Source organism: Passer montanus, unplaced genomic scaffold (assembly GCF_014805655.1).
Source record: "Passer montanus isolate IOZ18808 unplaced genomic scaffold, ASM1480565v1 scaffold144, whole genome shotgun sequence".
Classification (NCBI taxonomy): domain Eukaryota; kingdom Metazoa; phylum Chordata; class Aves; order Passeriformes; family Passeridae; genus Passer; species Passer montanus.
This window is the reverse complement of record NW_024361386.1, coordinates 114,000-133,195: the sequence shown is the minus strand read 5'-3', so window position 1 is coordinate 133,195 and position 19,196 is coordinate 114,000. Positions and strand designations below refer to the sequence as shown.

Genomic DNA, 19,196 nt, shown 5'->3' with positions numbered 1-19,196 from the left:
ACAAGCTGCCTCACTGCTGTGCTGCCCTGAGCCCGGGCAAGCCAGACCCATCAGAGCAGACTTTTCATGATGTGCTCTTGTCCCTCCAGGGCTCTTCTGTCCCCACAGCTCAGCGGAAGGTTTTGCTGGTCCTTTCTGCTGATCAACACGGAGTTTGGGGGGTTACTTTCAATATTCTGTTTGATTTTCTGTTAATATTCTGTTCAGAGCCCCTCTCTGCTGGGGGCTGGTCTGGGATCCATTTTAGGAGGCGTTTTTCAAATCCATTTTACCCTCCCAGCATTGGTAGAACTTCAGAGCTGTAAAATCAACAGAATTCAGTCCTTTTGGCAGAAACCCTGCAGAGTGCTTTTCCCCTGGAATTCCTTGGTCACTGTGTGGTGTCCAGAAGCATGTCACCCTCTGGCCACCGCCCAGGAGGTGTCACTGGGCTGGTTTGGATTGCTGGGGTGGCAGGGAGGCCCAGGGGACACGGAGCTGTCCCTGGTGCAGGCTGTGTGCCACAACCTCCCAGGTAAGCCATTGCTGCTGCCTGGGGTGCCCTGGTGTTCCTCGAGGCTTAACCTGAAAGCAGCAGAGCTGGGGAAGGTGGAGGTGGCTGGGTGATCTCCAGAGGGGTCTGGAGAAGGTGGAGGTGGCTGGGTGATCTCCAGAGGGGTCTGGAGAAGGTGGAGGTGGCTGGGTGATCTCCAGAGGGGTCTGGAGAAGGTGGAGGTGGCTGGGTGATCTCCAGAGGGGTGCAGGTCCTCCCAGCCTGGTGTGGGTGAGGATCAGAGCTCCTGCTGCCACCACACCTCACCAGCTTGCCCAGGAGGGAGCAGAGACTGGGGCAGGGACAAGCAAATCCTTCCCACAGGCTGAATCTCCTTGTCAGTTTGCTGTTTGCTCCTGTCTGTGTGGATTCATCCCTCTGGAGTTCCTGGGTGCAGAGCTGGGAGCAAATTGTCCCCGTGCTCAGGCCAGGGTGTTCTGGGACATGCCCAGGAGCCTTCCCTTCACCTCTGCAGGTACTGAACCTGCAGCAGGAGCACCAGCCTCTCCGTTTTTAGTCACTTCAGTGGGGTTACTTGGGAAGGAGTAGAGGTCAAATGTCTGGAACTTCCCATGTTTGTGAAAGCAATAAATGGTTTTAAATAGAAAATTCTGATACTTCTGGTAGTCGTAGGTTGATTTCTGAGAAGAGACTTTTTGCATCAGTGCCTTTCTTCTGGTTTCAAGGCTTCTAACCCAGTGCTGGCTCACTCTTCAAGGGTTTTCCTGTGACTGGATATCAAATATTCACCAGACAGATGAGTCTTGGCCATGTGGTGTAGAGCAGACATGTTCTATTTGATTAATGAGGCTGTTGAGATAACAAGGCTTTGCTGTGTGGTGTTTGGTTTATCTTAAAGGCTTTCCTGAATTTGGCACCAAGTTCTGCAGGTAGGGTTGGTTATCTCCTGCCTCCCGTGCTGCCCAAATTGGAAGTGCAGGATTTATTATTGCAGCAGAGCGAGGAGCATTGTGCTGATGCTGTGCTCGGTGACTTTCTCCTCTTCCTGAAAGCTCCCGTGCTGCTGTTGTAGGAGAGAAGGAGGCGTTTGTTGTGGTTCACTCGAGAACATTCAGTTCAAAAATAGAACTGCAGGAGAAGGTTCACTTCCCAGAGGTTCAGTTTCATCCCAGCGATGGATGCAGGCACACATCCAAGCGCGGATGGAAATCCGCCGGCTCCCGTTCCAGCACGGGCAGAACAAGCCCAAATTGATTGGTGAAATCTGATCTGGGGCTTCTGCTTGTTTGTTTTCCATCTTCCAATGAGACAGTGCACGTTTGCTCTGAGTTCTGGCTGAAGTGCTGGGGTTACCTTGCCGTGAGTCTTGGTTGGGTTTGCGAGGGGAAAATCAAGAGCTTCAGGAGCTGGAGGTTACCTGTTGGTCCTCGTGGTCTGAGAAGGTGAAGAATGATGGAAACAAGATTTCTTCTGCTTTTCTGCCCGTGAATCAGCAAAAAGGGGGAAGAGGAAGAAGAGCTGGCAGTGGACAGCCAGTCCTTCCTGCTGTGCGTGGCAGCTCTGGAAGGTGCCAGCGTCGGTGACGGCGTCATTGCCTCCGAGAAGGGGGACTGGCAGCCAGCAGGCACTTGGGCATTTGGTGATAGCCACAGTGGGCTGTTATCTCGAGAGCTGAAGGCCACATGTGAGCTTGGCAGAGCTTCTTGATCAAGTCCTGTTTGAGCTGTTTGCCTGTTAATTCCAAAGGTCGGTGGACATTTGTGGTGCCTTGGAGGGAGGGGGGATCAGCCAAGCGTGGCTGGGGGAGGTCAGCCCTGTGGTTGGTCCTGTTTGAGTGGCCTTGCTTTGCTTCTGCTTAATTTTTCATGTTTGGTGAAAATCTTGGGCAAATGGGTTTGCGAGGAAGAAAGCAGAAAAATGTGCAGAAAACCTGTTCATGAAGATCAAATAGTACTCTTTATATGGCAGTATTTATGGGCCGGTTTTAAATGGGGAAGTGAGAGGTGATTAAAATGAGGAGGAATTCTTTCTGCGGCCACTTGAGATGCTGCAGGTACATCTGGGGTGAATTGCAGTGCTCAGAGTCATCCCTGCCATGACGTGTGAGGGGCTGAGTGACTTGGAGAGCAGGGAGGAGTGGATTCCCCACGGAGGGAAGGGGTGGCTCCCAGCTGGGAGCCGTGTTGGATTTCAGGCTGTGTTTTGGTCTTGGATTTCACCCCGAGCTTTGCTGCAGTCTCCTGTCACATGGAGAGCCTGGGGAGCTTGTTTAAGGTACTGTCTTACACTTCAAGCTGTGGTGTGCTTTCATGGCTTAGGTGAAGGATGGCTCCAGAGAGGTTTGGGGTTGGCCTTGAATGCAGGTTGCTTAAATTACTTGAAAAATCCTGTCTGGATGTTACTTTGGTTGTTTCTGGTGCATTCTGAGCCTCTGGCTCTCGTGATGTCTGCAGGATACTGCTCCTGTCGTTTTAAGGATGCTTTTGAGGTGGGAAAACAGATCTGTCCTGTACAAACCCCCCTGGATTTAGACAAGTTCTTAACCTCCACAGTGTGTTTTTTTAGAGTCATTGCAGCGTGGAGAAGCTCTTTCCTTTTCACAGTGGAGAGCTGCTGACTTTGTTGGGGGGGCTTGAAAGGAGCCCCGGTGTTTTGAAGGTAGTTCTTGTCTGGGAGCAGCTTTGGAGCTGGAGCTGTGCCCACGGAGCTGTGTTTTCCCAGGGCACTGTGTGAATGCTAAGCTGTGTTGGAATGAATTTGAGTGGGCAGCAGCCTAAGCCTGCTCTCATTTTCCCTGGAAGACGCTGCTGCATTGTCTTGTCTGCTCCCTGAAAGGCTCAGTGTTGTTTGTCAAAGGCTGGATTCTGCAAGTGCCACGTATGCAAAGAAGCCCTGAATAGGAAGGACTGGCCGTGCTGGTTCCCAGCTCCTGACAGAATTCCTGGGGCCAGGACAACAGGCAGCAGGCTGAGGCAGAGCAGGGTTTGTTAAACTCTTGGTATTCCGTGGGCATCCGCGCTCCCACACACGAGATGTGTGGGGTTGCCTGCCTGTGCTCTGATAACTCCTGGGATTTGCTCTCAGCTTGCACACTCCCTGTTTCTGTGCATCATTCTGGGGGAGCGGGCAGAGCTTGGCAGAGTGAGGGATTTTCCCATGGCCACGTGTGTGCTGGGAGCAGGTCTGGAAGTGGCAGCATCTCCCCTCTCCCAGGCTGAGATTTTGGCACTGTTTGCAGGGTGGCTGTGTGCTCTGGTCCCCGTGTCCTGCCCCTCGTGGGGGTCCAAGTGACAAAAAGCAGGGTGTGGGTGCTGGAGCTGCAGCAGGGCTTTGTGCAGGACTGTCAGCAGATCCCAAATCCCTGCTGATGCCTTTAGGGATGGTGGGACACATGGAGCAGGGGCAAGCATGACCTTGCACCCCCTCACCAAGCAGGATGAGAGAGCTGGGGAGGATCTGGGTGGGTTGGGAAGGAAGAACTCCTGCCTGAATTCCTGAACCAGCACTGGGCTGAATCTCCTCCCTCCAGTGTGTGGAAGGAAAAGGTGCTGGACAAGGAGTGGGGGGCAAACCCACCTCCTGTCCTTGGGAGCCCCAGGCAGCTCTTCCTGTCCTGCACAGGCTGCTGTGCTTGCAGGGATCCCTCAGATGTTGATTTCCAAGGGTGTGCCCCGTGTGAGCAGACAGGAAGGAGTCTTGTGCCTTATCTCAGCTACTTCTAGGAAATGATGTAAGACACTTCCCTGTACACGCTTTTTTCTAGCCACATCCTGAATTTTACTGACAGCCCGCTTGGCTGCTCACCTTTTGAGCCCAGCTGCTCCTGAGCTGTGGAGCTGAGCCTGGGTTGTGCTTTATCTGGTTTATTCTGGGGTGGATGTGCTCCCTGCTGCCCTGAGCCTCTCTAGTGTGCCGGTTTAGAGCTGGTCAGGGATTTGTGGCAGGGTTGGATCAGTGCCTGACAAGTGCTGGGGACAGCACCAGCAGAGCCCTGTCCTGGCAGTGGGAATCACAGTCCAGGAGCTGCTGGGCACAGCTGAGCTGTGTCAGGTGTCTGCTCCGTGGAACTGCAGCACGTGGGGCAGGAATACTGAGCTCCACATCCACAGGCTCTGCACAGGGCTTGGGATTTGTCCCTGTGGAGTGACTGAGCTGCCTTGGTAACGGCTGATGCAAGCATTCCCAAAGAAAACCCTGCCTGAAATTTGTGATGGGAGCGGCTCCACAGGTACTTCTCATTTTCTCAGTGCAGGAGAGGAAACGCCATCCTTCTCCTGAGCCGTGGCATGTTTGCTCCTGCAGCAAAGCTGCAGTTAAATGAACACAGAGATTGGAGGTGCTTTTGAGGTGCTTGGCTCTCTCTGGGTCGGTTTGCTCTTGGCCTGTGGCAGCTGCAGGCTCAGCTGGAGAGCCAGTGTGCCAGTTCTGCCTGGCTGTGCTTGGCCTGGCTGCCCTCTGACGAAAGCATGGGATTGTTCTGGCCCACTTTGAGGTGTCAGAAATGTGGGTCACTGAGATACAGAACACATTAGCATGACAGTTTTAGCCTGAAGGGACAGAGTTGGCTGGGAGCTGATGGCTGTTAGAGCCAGGGCTTGTAGGTCAGCTCTTCTGATCAATGGTGCAGGCGTTGTTCACAGCCTCTGCTTGGAGCCTGGGTTCACCCCCTTCTTTTTTGGGGTGCTAAGGACAGAATTTGAGGCTTGGCTTTTTGAGGAAAAATAAAAATAAAAAGCCTTAAAGAGCTGTGGGATTGCCTGGGGAGGGCTCAGCAATGGTTCATCTCCTGGTCTGAGCATTCTCCTGGTCCTGCTCTGCATTTTGTCTCCTTCATCACCCCTTGGACCTGGCCTGTGCTGAGGCTCCTAATGTCTTGTGTCCCCTAGCTCATATAAAACCATAAAAATCATACCAAAGGTGTGTTGGGTTGTGTTTCTGGTGCTGGCTGACAGCCTGGGGAGGTCCGAGAAAGCAGGATCCTCGTGGAGATGGGATCTGTAGTGCCTTGGTGTGGGAAACTTCTCTGAACACCTCCGGGCTGGGAACCCTCCTCTGTGACGTGACCACGTCATTTCTGGGAGAGGCTGCTCTTCCTCTGGCTGCCCGAGGCAGCAGGGCTGCCTGGATAATCCCTGTTACCTGCACGGTGGGAATTAGCCAGGGCTTGCTGCAGGAGGAATAAGCTGAGTTTTGAGTGCACACAGAGCTGGTTGTGGTTCTCTCACTTGCAGTGTCCATCTCACCTTTGCAGCTCTGACAGCAGCTGTAGTGCAGTCACTGTGTGGTGGCAGGAGGCAGAATCTCTTCAAAACACTTCATGAGGTAAAGTGGACACTGACAGCTGCAAATCTGAGTGTGTGACCAGCTGTGGGCCTGAGAGGGCTTGTGGCACCGCTGGAGTTTTGTGGCAGCTACAAAATACAACCAGAGCTTCTGCTCTCACTTCAGGCTGCTCCACAAGCCCGTGCAGAGGCTGGGTAAAATCCTGGGGCTGGCTGGGGCAGGGCTGTGTGCTGGGTGAGCCCTGGAGGCACTCCTGGCATCCTGGGTGCCAAGTCCTGGTGCCTGAAAAGGCCAGGACTGAGCAGAGGTTTGGGGTGGTCTGCCCAGGTTTGTGCTGAGTGTATCCCTGTGCTTGTGTCCTGCAGGTCGTGTTGATCATGGACAGTGAAGAAATCCCTACTTTTTCGAGTCCAAAGGAGGAAACTGCCTATTGGAAAGAGCTTTCCTTGAAGTACAAGCAAAGGTATTGTGGATTTGCAAGCTGAACGTGGTTCTTGATGACCAGGATTTGGATCTTAATGATGGCTGTTTAATCTGCTCCTCTGCAAAGCCACACCAAGATGGTTATTAGATACTTTAGAGAAAACCTGTGAGAAGAGAATTCTCTGGAAAGGATTTCCAGCTTTAAAATTTCCATCTCTGTGGGAGCTGAGTGTTTCTTGCCCAGTGTCAGCATGCCAAGCACTGCAGGCTATGTTTTGAGCATGTTTGAGCAAGAGCAGAGCCTTTTTAAGATCATGTGCACCTTTGTGTAATTAAAGTGCTGCCTTGAGTGGTATCTTGATGTTTTATCATCAGAAGGCGCCTTTGGGCCTGCCTTGTATCATTCCTGTTCCCTCAAGCTTCTTGGAGTGGAGTTACTGGTATGAGAAGTGCCTGATTTGGTGTCTGCTGCACTTTGTTCAAGGGTTCCACAGCTCCTGGTCCTGCCTGTACCCGTGGTTTGCATCTCTTGGGGCACACAGGGCTTTGGCACCCAGAGAAGCTGCAGCTGCTCTCTGGAGCCATGCTGTGCATCTGGGGGGATTGGGGTGGGCTGAGCTGGTTTTGGAGTTAAATCCCTCTCAAGCCCCAAGAGCCCAAGGTCCTGGTGGCTTTTTTTGTTTGCTATGGGGTTTTTGGGAGGGAGGTGTTGGGAATGTGGAGGGGCCTGTCCTTGTGGAGAACCCGAAGCTGTTCCTGCGTGTCAGAAATTCCATCTGAGGCACCACTGGATGTGTTGTTGCCCAAAGCCTCGGTGGTTTGCTCTGCTGCTTGCTCAGGGCTCAGCTATTACGTGTGGTAAAGATGCAAATTTAATAAGCAAAGTATGTGGGGTGGCTACTTCTGGTATTTAATAACTGACAGTGGTATGAGGTAGGCATGTCCTGCCTTCCTGACTCTGCATGATTTTTACAAACTTGAATTTCCCAGCTAGTGCAGAGGTGCAGAAACTGTTGCTCTCTCTTCAGCTGCTGACCAAAATCTGGTTAAATGTTTGCTTAATTCATTGTGTGTTCCATCAAGTCTGCCAGCAGTGAAAGCTAATGGAGCACAAAGTGCTCCTCAGGCTCCCTTGAATCCTGTAAATAGCTTTGATTCCACACAGGCATTCAAGGTGGCTGCTGGGTTTGATGTAAGAGAATTAATTTCCTTCAATCGCTTAGCTTAATGCAATTTCTCTATTTTCCCATTTTTCTTTTTCCCCTCAGAGGTCTATGGATGACACTTAAGTGCTTTAAAACCCCTGGTTTTCAGCTTTTTCTTTTAGGAGAGCTGCAGGTTTTGTTTGAACTTGGCTTTCCCACTGATGCAATCCTCTCCTTGCAGCTTCCAGGAGGCTCGTGAAGAGCTGGCTGAATTCCAGGAGGGAAGCAGGGAATTAGAAGCTGAGTTGGAGGCACAGCTAGTGCAGGCTGAGCAGAGGAACAGAGATTTGCAAGCAGATAACCAAAGACTGAAATATGAAGTGGAAACATTAAAGGTAGGTTTTTTTCTGTGGTAGAGTTGCTTTTCTTTTCAGCTGCGTCTTGGATCTCTTCTTGGATCGTCTGGGCTGCTCTTGGGCACTGAATATCCAAATAAAAAAGAGTTGTCTGGTTAAGATCCACACTGAAGCGTGGCATGTACCCCAAATAAGGCCAGGGACATTTCTGGCAGAATTTTTCTTGTTCACGTCATGAAAGTTGGTCCTGGAGTTTGTGCTGCTTTGGATTCCCCAGGCTGTGCCAAGGAGGAGCTTTATTTGTCCCACAGGGAACGTCAGCATGGCAACAGGGCACAGCACAAGGGCTTTTGTCCGGCCCCTGCCTTGCCACCTTTCTTTGCAAAGCAGTCTTGTTGCCCTCAGGATCTCCCTGGATTCATGAGACCCCAAAGAAAGCAGAAATTGATGATTTGTGCCCATCTCTCAGGGAGCCTCCACGTGCATTCCCAGCTGTGTCTGTGGAGCAGGAATTGCTGGAGGATCTGCACATGCACAGGGTGGCTCTCAGCTGATCTCTCTGTGGAGCAGGAATTGCTGGAGGATCTGCCTCTGTGCTAACAAGTGCTTGCCTCTCTTGACATCTTGAACAAGCATCATCTTGGGCAGTCTTGGCTTATTTAGTGAAGCCAGAGATCAGAAATTCACTCAGTGGCAGGAGGGTTGTGGCATTGCTTTGTGTCTCCAGTCCCAGCTGTACCTGCAGGGTCAGGATGTGTTTCATGAGCTCAGTGCTTTCTCCACAGCCCCTCAGAGGGTTTTTGGCAGTGGGTTCCTCAGTCTGTTGGGGATGACTCTGTGGGCCCGGAGGTTTTGTGGCAGATTTCAGTGGCCCATGTTGGCCAGTGAGAGTTTCTGCTCTCGGGTGGCTGCTGTCAGGGCAGGAGCACGGAGGGCAGGCTGTGCAGCTGGGTTTCTCCCTGCCTGCCTTCTGGAGCAGCTGTCAGTGTGGCTGAGGGCAGCAATGAGGGCTGCATCCCTGAGAGGCAGCTGTGCCAGGGGACATGGTGGCTGCCTCTGTGCTGTGGCCAGTCTGAGGCTCACAGCCTGCTCCCTCTCCCTCTCCAGTTCCTGCTCTCAATTACCAGCAGTCCCACACCAGCATGCTGCACACAGAGTGACACTTCTTGTCCCCTTTTCGTGCTGATGGCTTGGCCAGTGCCAGCAGCTGATGTTTATCTCCCTGTCCTTTGTTTCAGGAGAAACTGGAGCACCAGTATGCCCAGAGTTACAAGCAGGTGTCGTTGTTGGAGGATGACCTGAGCCAGACAAGGGCCATCAAAGATCAGCTGCACAAGTATGTGAGGGAGCTGGAGCAGGCCAACGATGACCTGGAACGTGCCAAGAGGTGAAGGCTGCAAACCTCCTCTTCCCTTCAACACTGCACCACAAACATCTTTCCTTTGCTACTCAGCTCGAGCGTTTCACTGTTCCTTAAAGGGAAAATATCAGAAAATCCCCAAGCACCCCAGGGCTTTGGATTGCTTGGGCAGTGCAGTTGCCCCTCATCAGCAGCTGGTTCCTGGTGCAGCAGGAGGGGCAGTGTGGTTTGTGCTGCTGTGAGGAGCAAGGCCAGGGCCAGCCAGGCCACTGCTGGCCCGTGGTGTCCCCAGCCAAGTGGCTGACACCTCAGAGCCCCTTTGAAGTCAGAGTCTCCTGCTTTCCACAGTGCTGTTCAATCACAGGCCAGAGGAGTGTCGTGGTGCCCTGCAGAGCAGCTGCAGGGAGCAGCCCTGCCCTTTCCAAGGGCTGCAGTGAGCAGGGAGCACCCCGGCTGGGAGGAGGCCATGCTTCCCTTCTGCTGAGTGGGAATGCTGCCACTGATTCAGGGAGAGCAGGAATGAGCCTCTGGCCATCTGGAAAAAAGGTCTGAGAGCTGAGCCCTGTTTGCACAAGGCTCTTAAGCTCGTGGCTAACTTTTACTCTGGTTTTGGGAGGAATTGGGTGTTGGGTCATGTCCCAAGGTGCTGCCCACCTTGCAGAGCCTGGAGCCAGGCCCCAGCTGAGATTAATGCTCAGCTTGGGAGCAGGGCTGGGGGAAAAAGGAGCTCTGGGCTGGCTCTTTGCCACATCCTTGGGACATCTCTGAGAGCCAGGTGCTGTTGTGTTCTTCTCATCTTTTCCTCCTGTTTCTTTGATGACTCCTTTCTAAGAAGCATTTCCATGGCTTTCAGATGCTTTCCTTGAACACAGTCCTGCTAACATTTTCCTTCTGTTATGCTTTTGAATAAGCTTTTATGCTGGCTGAGCTGAAGAACCTAATATTCTGGATTTTGTTTCTAGGGCAACAATAGTTTCATTGGAAGACTTTGAACAAAGGCTGAACCAAGCTATTGAGAGAAATGCATTTTTAGAAAGTGAACTGGATGACAAGGAGTCATTGCTGGTCTCTGTACAGAGATTAAAGGATGAAGCAAGAGGTATGGCTGGTCTGGTTGGTTCTGCCTCCTGGTGCAGGGTTGGTTTGCTGAAAGAGATGTGCAGCAAGCCCAGCTCATGTTTCTGGAAAGCCTCACATGATGAGACTTGAACTGCATGCTTTAGGTCTTACTAACAGTGTGTTCTTTGTGTGTCCAGTGTAGCCAGAAAGAAAAACTTCCTCATTTAGAGCAGAATTAATAACTGATGGATTCAGGATTTTTAACACAAAAATACTCTGTTCCACAGATATAAGAGAATTGAGGAAGTTGCTTCACAAGTTCCTCTTCCTGTGGGTTTATGGGAAGGGAAAGCACAGGGAATGACAGGGAAATACAGGAAAAATTATCCAGCAACTCTTAAAAGAAATCTCCTGTGTTCCTTCTAAGCCCCTTGCAAATTGCCTTAAGTATATTATTTAATATGTTCTGGTAAGGCTGTGTTTAGACCTGTGGGAGGTGTTTGGGATGGTGTTCTGGGATGAGATCAGGAGCTGGGCATTCCCCCGTGGAATCACACTGAGCATGCTGGGGAAGCATTTTAATGGTGCTGGAAGCTGATTTCTGTAACAGTGGAGGTGATCTGCTCCCAGCCTGTGCCAGCCAATAATGGCTTTAGAGACTGGTGATGTGCACCTTTGCTCCCTAAATGAAGCTTTCTAAAATATTTCCTCATGTAAGGAGCTCAGTGTAAGAACACACCTGACAGCAGGCTGGGATTTTTTGTTGTGTTTCTCCTTTATGAACCTTTTTGAAGCAAGTCTGTGCCCCAGAAATTGAGAGCTTTATTGGAAGCACAGGGACTTTGAAATAAATGTGAAGAAATTTTCTGAGGAAGTATATGTATTGTAATGTGAGATTAGGGCAATAAAACTGGGAAAAGCAGCAAAAGGCAGGGGACTGTTTTCCAGAACACTGGAACAATCAGCAAAACAGATATCTTGTTTCTTAGATGAGTCATTTGGACATTTTTAGCATTTGTGAGTTATTCCCCCTGGCAGCAAGCAGGAGCCTCTAAAAGAACTGGTACTGTCCAACTCCAGTCTGACATTTCTGACTGAGCAGCCTCAGATCCTCTTCTGGGAGCCCAGACAGATTGTCACTTCAGCTCTGCTGTTTTACCTAAAATCAGCTCTAAACATTTGTTACAGCTGAAAAGCTGTGATGTGCAGTTAATTTTGCTTTTGTACCAGATTGAGGGAAAGAATAAGAGGTCTGTGAAAGTGCAGCTGCTCTGCCCAAAAAGGAACAACTCACCTGTAATGTTTGTTTGCATCTTTCTGAGGGTTTGAGAGATCCACTGCTGGGCTGTGCTGGGTGTTTTTGTAGCAAAAAGCTGTGGAAAGGGAAGGGATAAGCTGCAGTCGGGGAGCAGTGGGAATAAAGCCAGGCTTTTCCAAGGCCCAGTCCTGTGGAGTGGCCTCCAGCCTGCCCTGTTCTTGTCAGGGTGCAAGCCTTGGCCTGCCTTTGGCTCGTGTGGTTGTTAACTGGGAGGAGAACGTGGGGATTGGGAAGCACAGGAGCAGCCAGTGCTGTGTTTGAGCAGCAGCAGCAGCAGCTCTTTGTGTCCAGCTGCAGTTCTGCTGACGTGGAGCTCCCACTGCAAATGGGGAGAAATCCTGAGGGAGATCAGCTGCCCGCATCCCAGGGACAGGGAGCTGTGTGGGGCAGGCAGGGCTGTTTGCTCGGGGATGGGATAATGGGGTGGGATAATTGGATAATGGGATGGGATAATGGGATGGGATAATTGGATAATGGGATGGGGCTGCTCTGAGGGCTGCCCCCACTGCTGGAGGAGGCACTAAGCAGGATTGGTGAGAAGTGTCTGCTGCTGCCCTCCCAAATGAGCAGGGACAGTGTTTGTGAGAGAATCAATCACTAACGGGGCATTTTGTGGGGTTTTTTCCTCCTCTCACCCCTCAGACCTGCGGCAGGAGCTGGCTGTGAGGGAGAGGCAGCAGGAGGTGACCAGGAAATCAGCACCCAGCTCCCCCACGCTGGACTGTGAGAAGATGGATTCAGCTGTCCAGGCCTCTCTCTCCTTGCCAGCTACACCCGTTGGAAAAGGATCAGAAAATAGTTTTCCTTCCCCAAAAGGTACCCCCCATAGGATTGGGGTCTGGTTGTGCTCCCTAAGGAGCCAGAGGTGGGTGGGGTGTGGGTCTCCCACACTCCAGGGGTGTGCTTGCATCCAGGGCAGCAGCAGGGGCATTTCAGCAGTGAGAGCATGGCAGAGCAGTGAAGCTTGGGCACTGCCTTTGGGGGCAGGCAGGGGTTGGCACTCTGCCCTGGGCCCTGAAGATGTTTGGGAATGCAGGGGAGTGATAACTGCTCCAATGAGCAGCAGCACTGGTGGGTGAGCACGGTCAGGAACGTGGGGTCTGTCACCACCTGACTCCTCAGGGGTCCTGTCCCTGTGGGGCAGGGGGGTCTCAGTCCAGCCCCTCTTCCCTTCTGGGCACTCACAGGGACTGGCAGTGGAGGTTTCAGAGCAGGAGGGGGGTTGCAGGGGAGCTCTGCCTGCTGGCATGGATTGCAGTCAGCAGCCTTGCAGATGGAGAGGGCATGAACTCTGCCTGGGGGGGGATGCAGCCAGGGCAGTGGGCAGGAATTAAACTTTATCATTCTCCCTGCCTGGAGATCCTGAGCTACTGTGGGTAATTGTGTGACATGTCTGCAGCAAGATTCTAGATATGTTTGGGGTTTCTTTTCATCTAGAAGCTGATTTATTTAAATTTTGGAAAAACCTGAGCTGTGGAGGAGTGAGGTAATGAGAGGTGTCTGTGTTTGCAGCTATACCAAATGGGTTTGGTACCAGCCCACTCACTCCTTCAGCTCGAATATCTGCACTCAACATCGTGGGAGATCTGCTACGCAAAGTGGGGGTGAGTGCTCTGAGTCTGCCTCTGCTGGGCTCCTGGCCCTGTGCTCCAGCACAGCACAGCCTGGGCTCTGCTCTGCGTTCTGCACTGCCAAGTCATCCACTCGCTGCTTGGTACTTGATAATGCTTCGTTTTTTTAAATTATTCTGATTTTTAAAGCCTGATCCTGTGGTTCTGAGTCCAGTTTGGGGTGACAAAATTCATATTTGGAATAAAAATTTTTCAAGTGCTGGGCTAGACACTGCCAACTTTTCTCACCTTAGCTGGGCCTGCAGCTTCCTCTGCCTGGGCTGCAGGGCTGGAGCTCAGGCCCTGGCTGAGCAGGAGCTGGGGTCACCCTGCCAGGCTGGGCCAGCTCCTCTCCCACTGGGATCTGCCACAGACACTGAAAGAAAAACCAGCCTGGAAGCCTTTGGTAAGAAAGTGAGAGAATAAATGAGGAGAAAGCCAAATGCTTCCATCTGTGGCTGCTGGGGAAGTGAAATGCATGAGCCTTTAAAGGGATTACACTGTCAGCAGAGAGAACTGCTCTGAACATCTGCTGCAGTGCTGGTCAGGACCCAGGCTCTCCCTTGGAAGAAGAAACGAGTTTTGAGCTGCCAGGAGCTTCTGTGAGCCGTGGAGTTGAGTGTGAGTGGAGCTGGGGGCAGCTGGGGCTGGCTGTGCCCTGTGCCAGCCTGTGCAGCCACGCTGAGCCTGCCAGGAGCTGCCCTGCAGACGTTGTTCCAGCAGGCTGGGACATGAGAAGTGCCTGGCTGCTCCCCTTTGGGCTCAGCCCTGCTTGGAAAGGGCAGCAGGACAGCTGGGGTCAGCAGTGACACGTTTCAAAGGGGATCATCGTGAGGAAGAGTCTGCAGGGGATTTGGGGAGCTTAGTGCCAATCCCGTGAGGTTGCTCTGCCAGCACAGGAAATGCCAGATAAGCAAGCTGCCCTCCCATGCCCTGAGCTCATGCCCTGCTCTGGGAGCAGTCAGAGGCTGCTCAGCTGCTCTGGTTTGGCTGTGCCCCATGCCAAGCTGTACACTCCTGTCTCTGCAGGGGGATTTCCCTCTGCCTTGCTGCCTGCAGTGAGGCAGGGCTCAGGTCACACTGCCTGTGGCCAGGGGACAGCCTGTGGCACCCACACTGCCTGCATGGTCCATGACCCCTAAACAGACTTCCAGGGGTTCCTAGGGCTCACCTGTGGCAGCATGTCAGTGCCCTCTTCATGGGATATTCTGTGCAGAAAGGACCAAACTCCACGCTGGGGAGATGAATTTCAGAATGCCCCCATGCACAGGGGGCTGTAATGAGTGAGGGCTGCCCATTAACACCCCGTGGATATTCTGGATAAGGTTATTCAGCCTCTGATGGGGGCAGAAAGGGCAGGTGGACTAAAGGACAGAATCAGGATGTTACTTTTCCTTCCTTCACTTTACATGGGGGAAAAAAAGCCTCACCAGGCCTGTTTGGAAGGGTGGCAATGAAACTTTAGAAATTGACTTTATTTTGCAAGCCAAGATTAAGAAAGAAATTCCAGGAGGCATTGTCCTGGTGAAAAAAACCAACTTTCCATGTGCACAGTCCCTCTCAAGGCTTAGGATTCTGCTTTAGGCTCTCAGTGCTCTGATCAGCTCAGGGCAGCTGCTGAAGCAAGAAGTTTGGGTAACTTCTGCTGGCATTTGGCTTCCTGATCTTGGGTAATTATTTCAGAGTTCATCTGTTCTAGAATCTGAGCCCTCGTGGAGCTGAGTAATGTCTGGCAGTCTGCATCAGCATCTGTGTGTTTCCTTTGTGGTGGGGTGAGGAGGAAATGACAGCTTTGTTCCCGTTTTCCTGCCAAGGGTGATCACACTGCAGTCCTGATCGTGGCAGGCTCAGGCTCAGGAGCAGCAAAATCCTTCCTCTTCGTGGTTTTTTAACCCTGTTCTCTCCTCCCCTTTCACAGGCCTTAGAATCCAAGCTGGCTGCTTGCAGGAATTTTGCAAAGGACCAGGCATCACGGAAATCCTACATTTCAGGGAACGGCGGCAGCGCCGCGCTGGGCAGCGCCACAAAGTACCCCGGGCACACGTCCTTCTTTGACAAGGGGTGAGTCTGGCACAGCTGTGCCCAGCAGGGCTCTGCAGCTCTGCCCTGAGCCCCCACAGCCCTCCTGTGGGACAAACGGAGCAAGGGCTGGCTGCAGGGCTTTGGGGCAGCAGAGAAGCAGCGTGGGGTGGCAGTGCCACTCCTGCCCCATCTCCTGGTGGCTGTGCCAACCCCAGGCAGTGAGGAGTGAGCCCTCTGGGGCATCTCAGGGGCACAGGAGCGGTGCCCAAGCTGCAGGTGTGCTCTGGGGAGTGCAGAGCCGAGGGCAGGCAGGGATGGTCCCCGGGAGCAGGGAGGGAGTCCTGGTGCTCCCAGCCCTCCGGAGGGGAGGGATGAACCATCGCTGCTGGGATTGTGGCTCCTCCCTGCTCTGAGCCAGCTGGGAGGCAGGGATTGCTGTCCTGGGAACCAGGATCCTGTGTCGGCCGTGCTCAGAGCTCCCTCTGGGATGCTGGCAGAGCTTCTGCAGGAGAGATTTTGGGTTCCTCACAGCACAGGGCCCTGTGGGTGTACAAGGTGGAAAGCACAGAGTTCTCCAGTGGTGCTGAGGCAAACAGCCTCCATGCTCCCTCAGTGCAATTCAGTGCTGCTATCAGCCCTTCCTCAACCCTGCATTTATTTCAGGGAATGAAACCAGCTGGTTCCAGGCTGGAAGTGCCAGAGCAGCCAGCTGAGCTCCCCCATCCATCCTCCGTGGGGCTGTGTGGGGGACAAGCTGCACCTTAAAACCTGCCCCTGGTGACTGCTGCTTTTGGGAAGGGAGGATTCAGAGCCTTGGGGCCACGTGCAGATCAGCCTGTGGGCTGTGTGTGCTGCAGGGCTGGCGTGTGCCTCCCCCAGCAGAGCTCCTGCAGTTCCAGGGAGCAGGGCAGTGCTGGGGAGGGATTAGGGCAGCTCTGTGGCTATATTGAGGTGTGGTGTGACAATAAGCTGATTGCTCTCCGGGGTGGGGTCACTTTTAATCATGCAGATTGTCATCACACTCCTGATCCGGGCTGGCTGCCTGGAGGGGGAGCAGGCTGGGCTAGGTGTGGTGTGACAATAAGCTGATTGCTCTCCGGGGTGGGGTCACTTTTAATCATGCAGATTGTCATCACACTCCTGGAGGGGGGGCAGGCTGGGCTGGGGGGCTGAGGAAGCCTGGCAGGAGGGGCTGCACAGGGCTGGGGGTGGCAGTGGACAGGAACAGGCTGGAAGTGGTTCATGTGCTGGTCTGCAAGGTGCCAGGGATGCTGCAGGGCCCCAGTGTGCTGTCCCTGTCCCTGCAGCCCGTGTGCTGCCCCCAGGCTGTCCCCTCAGCCCCTCTGTGCCAGGGGGGCTGGCAGTGCCCGTGCTGTGCCCCAGGGCTGCTCTGCAAAGCCTGGCTTGGCCTGGCAGCTGGACTGGGGCAGCAGCCCTGGCCCGGGTGTGGGAGTAACCCTGACCCAGGTGTGGGAGTAACCCTGATCCAGGTGTGAACATAACCCTGATCCAGGAGTGTGTGTAACCCTGATCCAGGTGTGAACATAACCCTGCCCCAGCTGTGAGTGCAGCCCTGCCCCAGTCGACCCAGGTGTGAGTGCAGCCCTGCTCCAGATGTGACTCTGCCCCAGCTGTGAGTGCAGCCCTGCCCCAGCAGTGCTGGGTTGGGCAGAGGTAGCTCAGCCACACCATCACAGCTCCGTTTGTTTTCCTCCTCCCTCCATTTCACTGAAATGTTTGAGGTGTCTCCAGCTCTTGTCAAGCCCCTGCTTTAGGGGAGGCCTGGAGCACAGCAGGGCTTGCAGCAGAGCTGGGCTGCAGAGCTGGGGGAGGCAGGGTTTACCTGCTGGTTAAAACCTCAGCAGTGGCAGGTGTAAGATCAGTTTCCTGCAGATTTGTCCCTTCAGGAACAGGCAGGTTCTGTCCAGGTGCCAGGGAATGGCACAACAGCACCTGGGGATGGTCTCAGGGTGGATACTTGTATCTTGCTGTTGTAATTATTGTTAATTGGTTGTTAATGCCAGTCCAGTTTTGTCCAGGAAACAGAGCTGCTCTGGGCTCTGCAGGGCCCTGGCACTGCCAGCCTTGTTCCCTCCCTGCAGCCCTGGCTGCCAGGGTCCTCACAGCTGCTGTTTGTTCTTGGCTTTCTTGTCAATGCCTTGGCTTTGTTTCAATGGCAGCAGCTGGAGTTTCAGGTGAGCAGTGCTCACAGCAGTCAGAGGTGTCTGCACCGTTACCCACAGCCCTGACCAGAACTCCAGGCTGGGAGAGCCCCGTGTTCTCCAGCCCCTGACCCACCCCCGTGAGAGGTTTCCCTGGGAGGGGGGCTGTGCTGGCTCGGCTGCAGTGGTGTGTGCTGTGCTGTGCCCACTGTGCAGGGCTCACACAGGACAGCTTGGCTGAGCCCCTGTGCTTGGCCCCAGCTGCTGCCCCGAGGGCTGTGCTCAGGAATGTCATTTTTGTGTGCATAAACTTTCCCTTTCTCTCCACTAGGCGTGAGAAGGTGATATTCCCCACCCTGGTCATGGGTAAATGAATTCGTTTGCACTGATTGGCTGCATGTGCTGTAAGCTGGGCTTGGGGCAGCTCTGGGGCTCTGCTAACTGCACGAGGTAGTTGGTAGTGCCACACTAATGGGCCCTGACCAAACCTGAGGCTGCTCTTCCTCCTCACTTGAAATAAGCCTCTCTGCTGCTGTGACCTGTTCAGACATGAGCCTGAGTGCTGCTTGCTTTCTTCATCTGTTTAACACTCCAGTAAGTGCATGGAACTTTCCAGTTTGTGATGGAACTGGTCACAGCAGGGTGCAGGGGAAGCTTCTTGGATGGAGTTCATGTGGAAGGTTTGCCCTGGTTGGGATTTTCCTTCAGCATTTTGTGGTTCTTGACCTGCTGATGTGCAGTGGCGTGTCTGTGGCTGGCAGGAAAGCAAGGAAGGTGCCTGGGAGCCGGGAGGGGACAGTGTGGGTAGGGACAGCCGTGTCCCTGCTCCGTGTCACTGTCCCTGCCCAGCTGTGGCAGCTCCTGTGCAGGTCCAGGTGTCCAGGTGTGCTTTACCAGCTCCATCTCCCCTTCAGGCCAGGCTGGTCAGCCCCAGAAGAATCTGCCACTGAGGATTTGTTGGATACTTAGAGCTGAGGGAGTCTTGGGCATGAGGTGCTAAGTACAAAACACAGCTTGAAATGCAGATTAATGAGTCCAAATTAGTAATCAGGGCAGAGAGTGGTTGGCCATGGACACAAAGTCCATGGCCCTGCAGGGACAGGCAGTCAGAACCACCCCTGAGGAGCCACTGCAGGGACATTTCCAGCAGGAGTGCTGCTCCTGGCTGCTGGGGCCTGCAGCTCCTCCCAGGACAGGTGTCAGAGCACAGTGGCAAAGCTGCTGGGGCTGCTGTGCCACCCCTGGGAGGGCAGGTGCTGCACTGCTCCAGAGGACGCTGGGGAAGGGGAGCCTCTGGGTCCTGGGGCTCAGCACCAGGAGCTCCCCTGCAGCCTGGTGGGGAGTGGGGGGACACAGAGGCAGCTCTGCTGGGCTGTGCCACTGCTGAGTGTGAGTGTGCCCTCCTGGCACAGGGACACGGGGCTGTGCCTTGTCTATGGCACAGGGACACGAGGGCTGTGTCTGGCTCCAGCACAGGGCACTGAGTGCCAGGGCAGGGACAGCTGGGGCCAGCCCTGACCCGTGCCCTGGCCCTGCACAGCCCCTGGGTGACCCCCAGCAGGCTCAGGCTCTGCAGCCCCCCATCCTCCTGGCACAGTCACCTCGGCCAGGCCATGGCACCGAGCTGGGGCCCGTCCTGCCCTGCTCCCAGAACTGGGGAGGGAGGGAGGGGCAGGTCAGTTCAGTGCCAGGCTGCTCCCCTAACGGGCTGTCTCTTGTCCCCAGGGCAGTGAACGGCTTTGACCAAGGGCCCCCCGGCCTGGGGGGCTCCCGCCCGTCCTCGGCGCCGGGAATGCTCCCCCTGAGCGTATGAGCCCCCAGGGCTTGGACTCGGATGCTTTTCTCAGCCCAGCTCGAGAAGAACTGCTCCTGATTCCGCCCCCTTCCCACTGGAACATGACCCTGAGAGGAGACCCCGAGCCCACGGCCCTCCATGTCCTGTCAATACAGTTTGTTTTCTGCTGT

The 19,196-nt window shown here is 53.9% G+C and overlaps 1 protein-coding gene across 5 annotated transcripts; it reads left to right on the top strand.

The window, feature by feature from the left end:
* The first annotated feature begins 1,648 nt into the window (after window positions 1-1,648).
* On the top strand, window positions 1,649-19,196 carry NDEL1 (nudE neurodevelopment protein 1 like 1). 5 transcript variants are annotated; one of them, XM_039700770.1, is made up of 10 exons: window positions 1,649-2,239; window positions 5,745-5,815; window positions 6,142-6,239; window positions 7,586-7,739; window positions 8,939-9,087; window positions 10,023-10,159; window positions 12,080-12,253; window positions 12,950-13,041; window positions 14,966-15,108; window positions 18,957-19,196. In XM_039700770.1, exons 3-10 carry the CDS (start codon window positions 6,154-6,156, stop codon window positions 19,042-19,044), a joined length of 1,023 nt encoding a protein of 340 aa, XP_039556704.1. In that variant the 5' UTR covers window positions 1,649-2,239; window positions 5,745-5,815; window positions 6,142-6,153; the 3' UTR covers window positions 19,045-19,196. The 5 variants fall into 5 exon arrangements, with proteins under 5 accessions (XP_039556704.1, XP_039556705.1, XP_039556703.1 ...); XM_039700768.1 differs by lacking the exon at window positions 1,649-2,239 and adding an exon at window positions 17,563-17,572 and having other exon boundaries at window positions 5,750-5,815; XM_039700767.1 differs by lacking the exon at window positions 1,649-2,239 and adding an exon at window positions 17,563-17,597 and having other exon boundaries at window positions 5,750-5,815.

Excerpts from the sequence above, each read along its gene's own strand:
- NDEL1 (XM_039700769.1), top strand. The coding sequence starts at position 2,741 with ATGGAGAGCCTGGGGAGCTTGTTTAAG. Across the intron at positions 6,240-7,585 it reads TCCTTGAAGTACAAGCAAAG|CTTCCAGGAGGCTCGTGAAG; the intron begins GTATTGTGGATT and ends CTCTCCTTGCAG. Across the intron at positions 13,042-14,965 it reads ATCTGCTACGCAAAGTGGGG|GCCTTAGAATCCAAGCTGGC; the intron begins GTGAGTGCTCTG and ends CCCCTTTCACAG.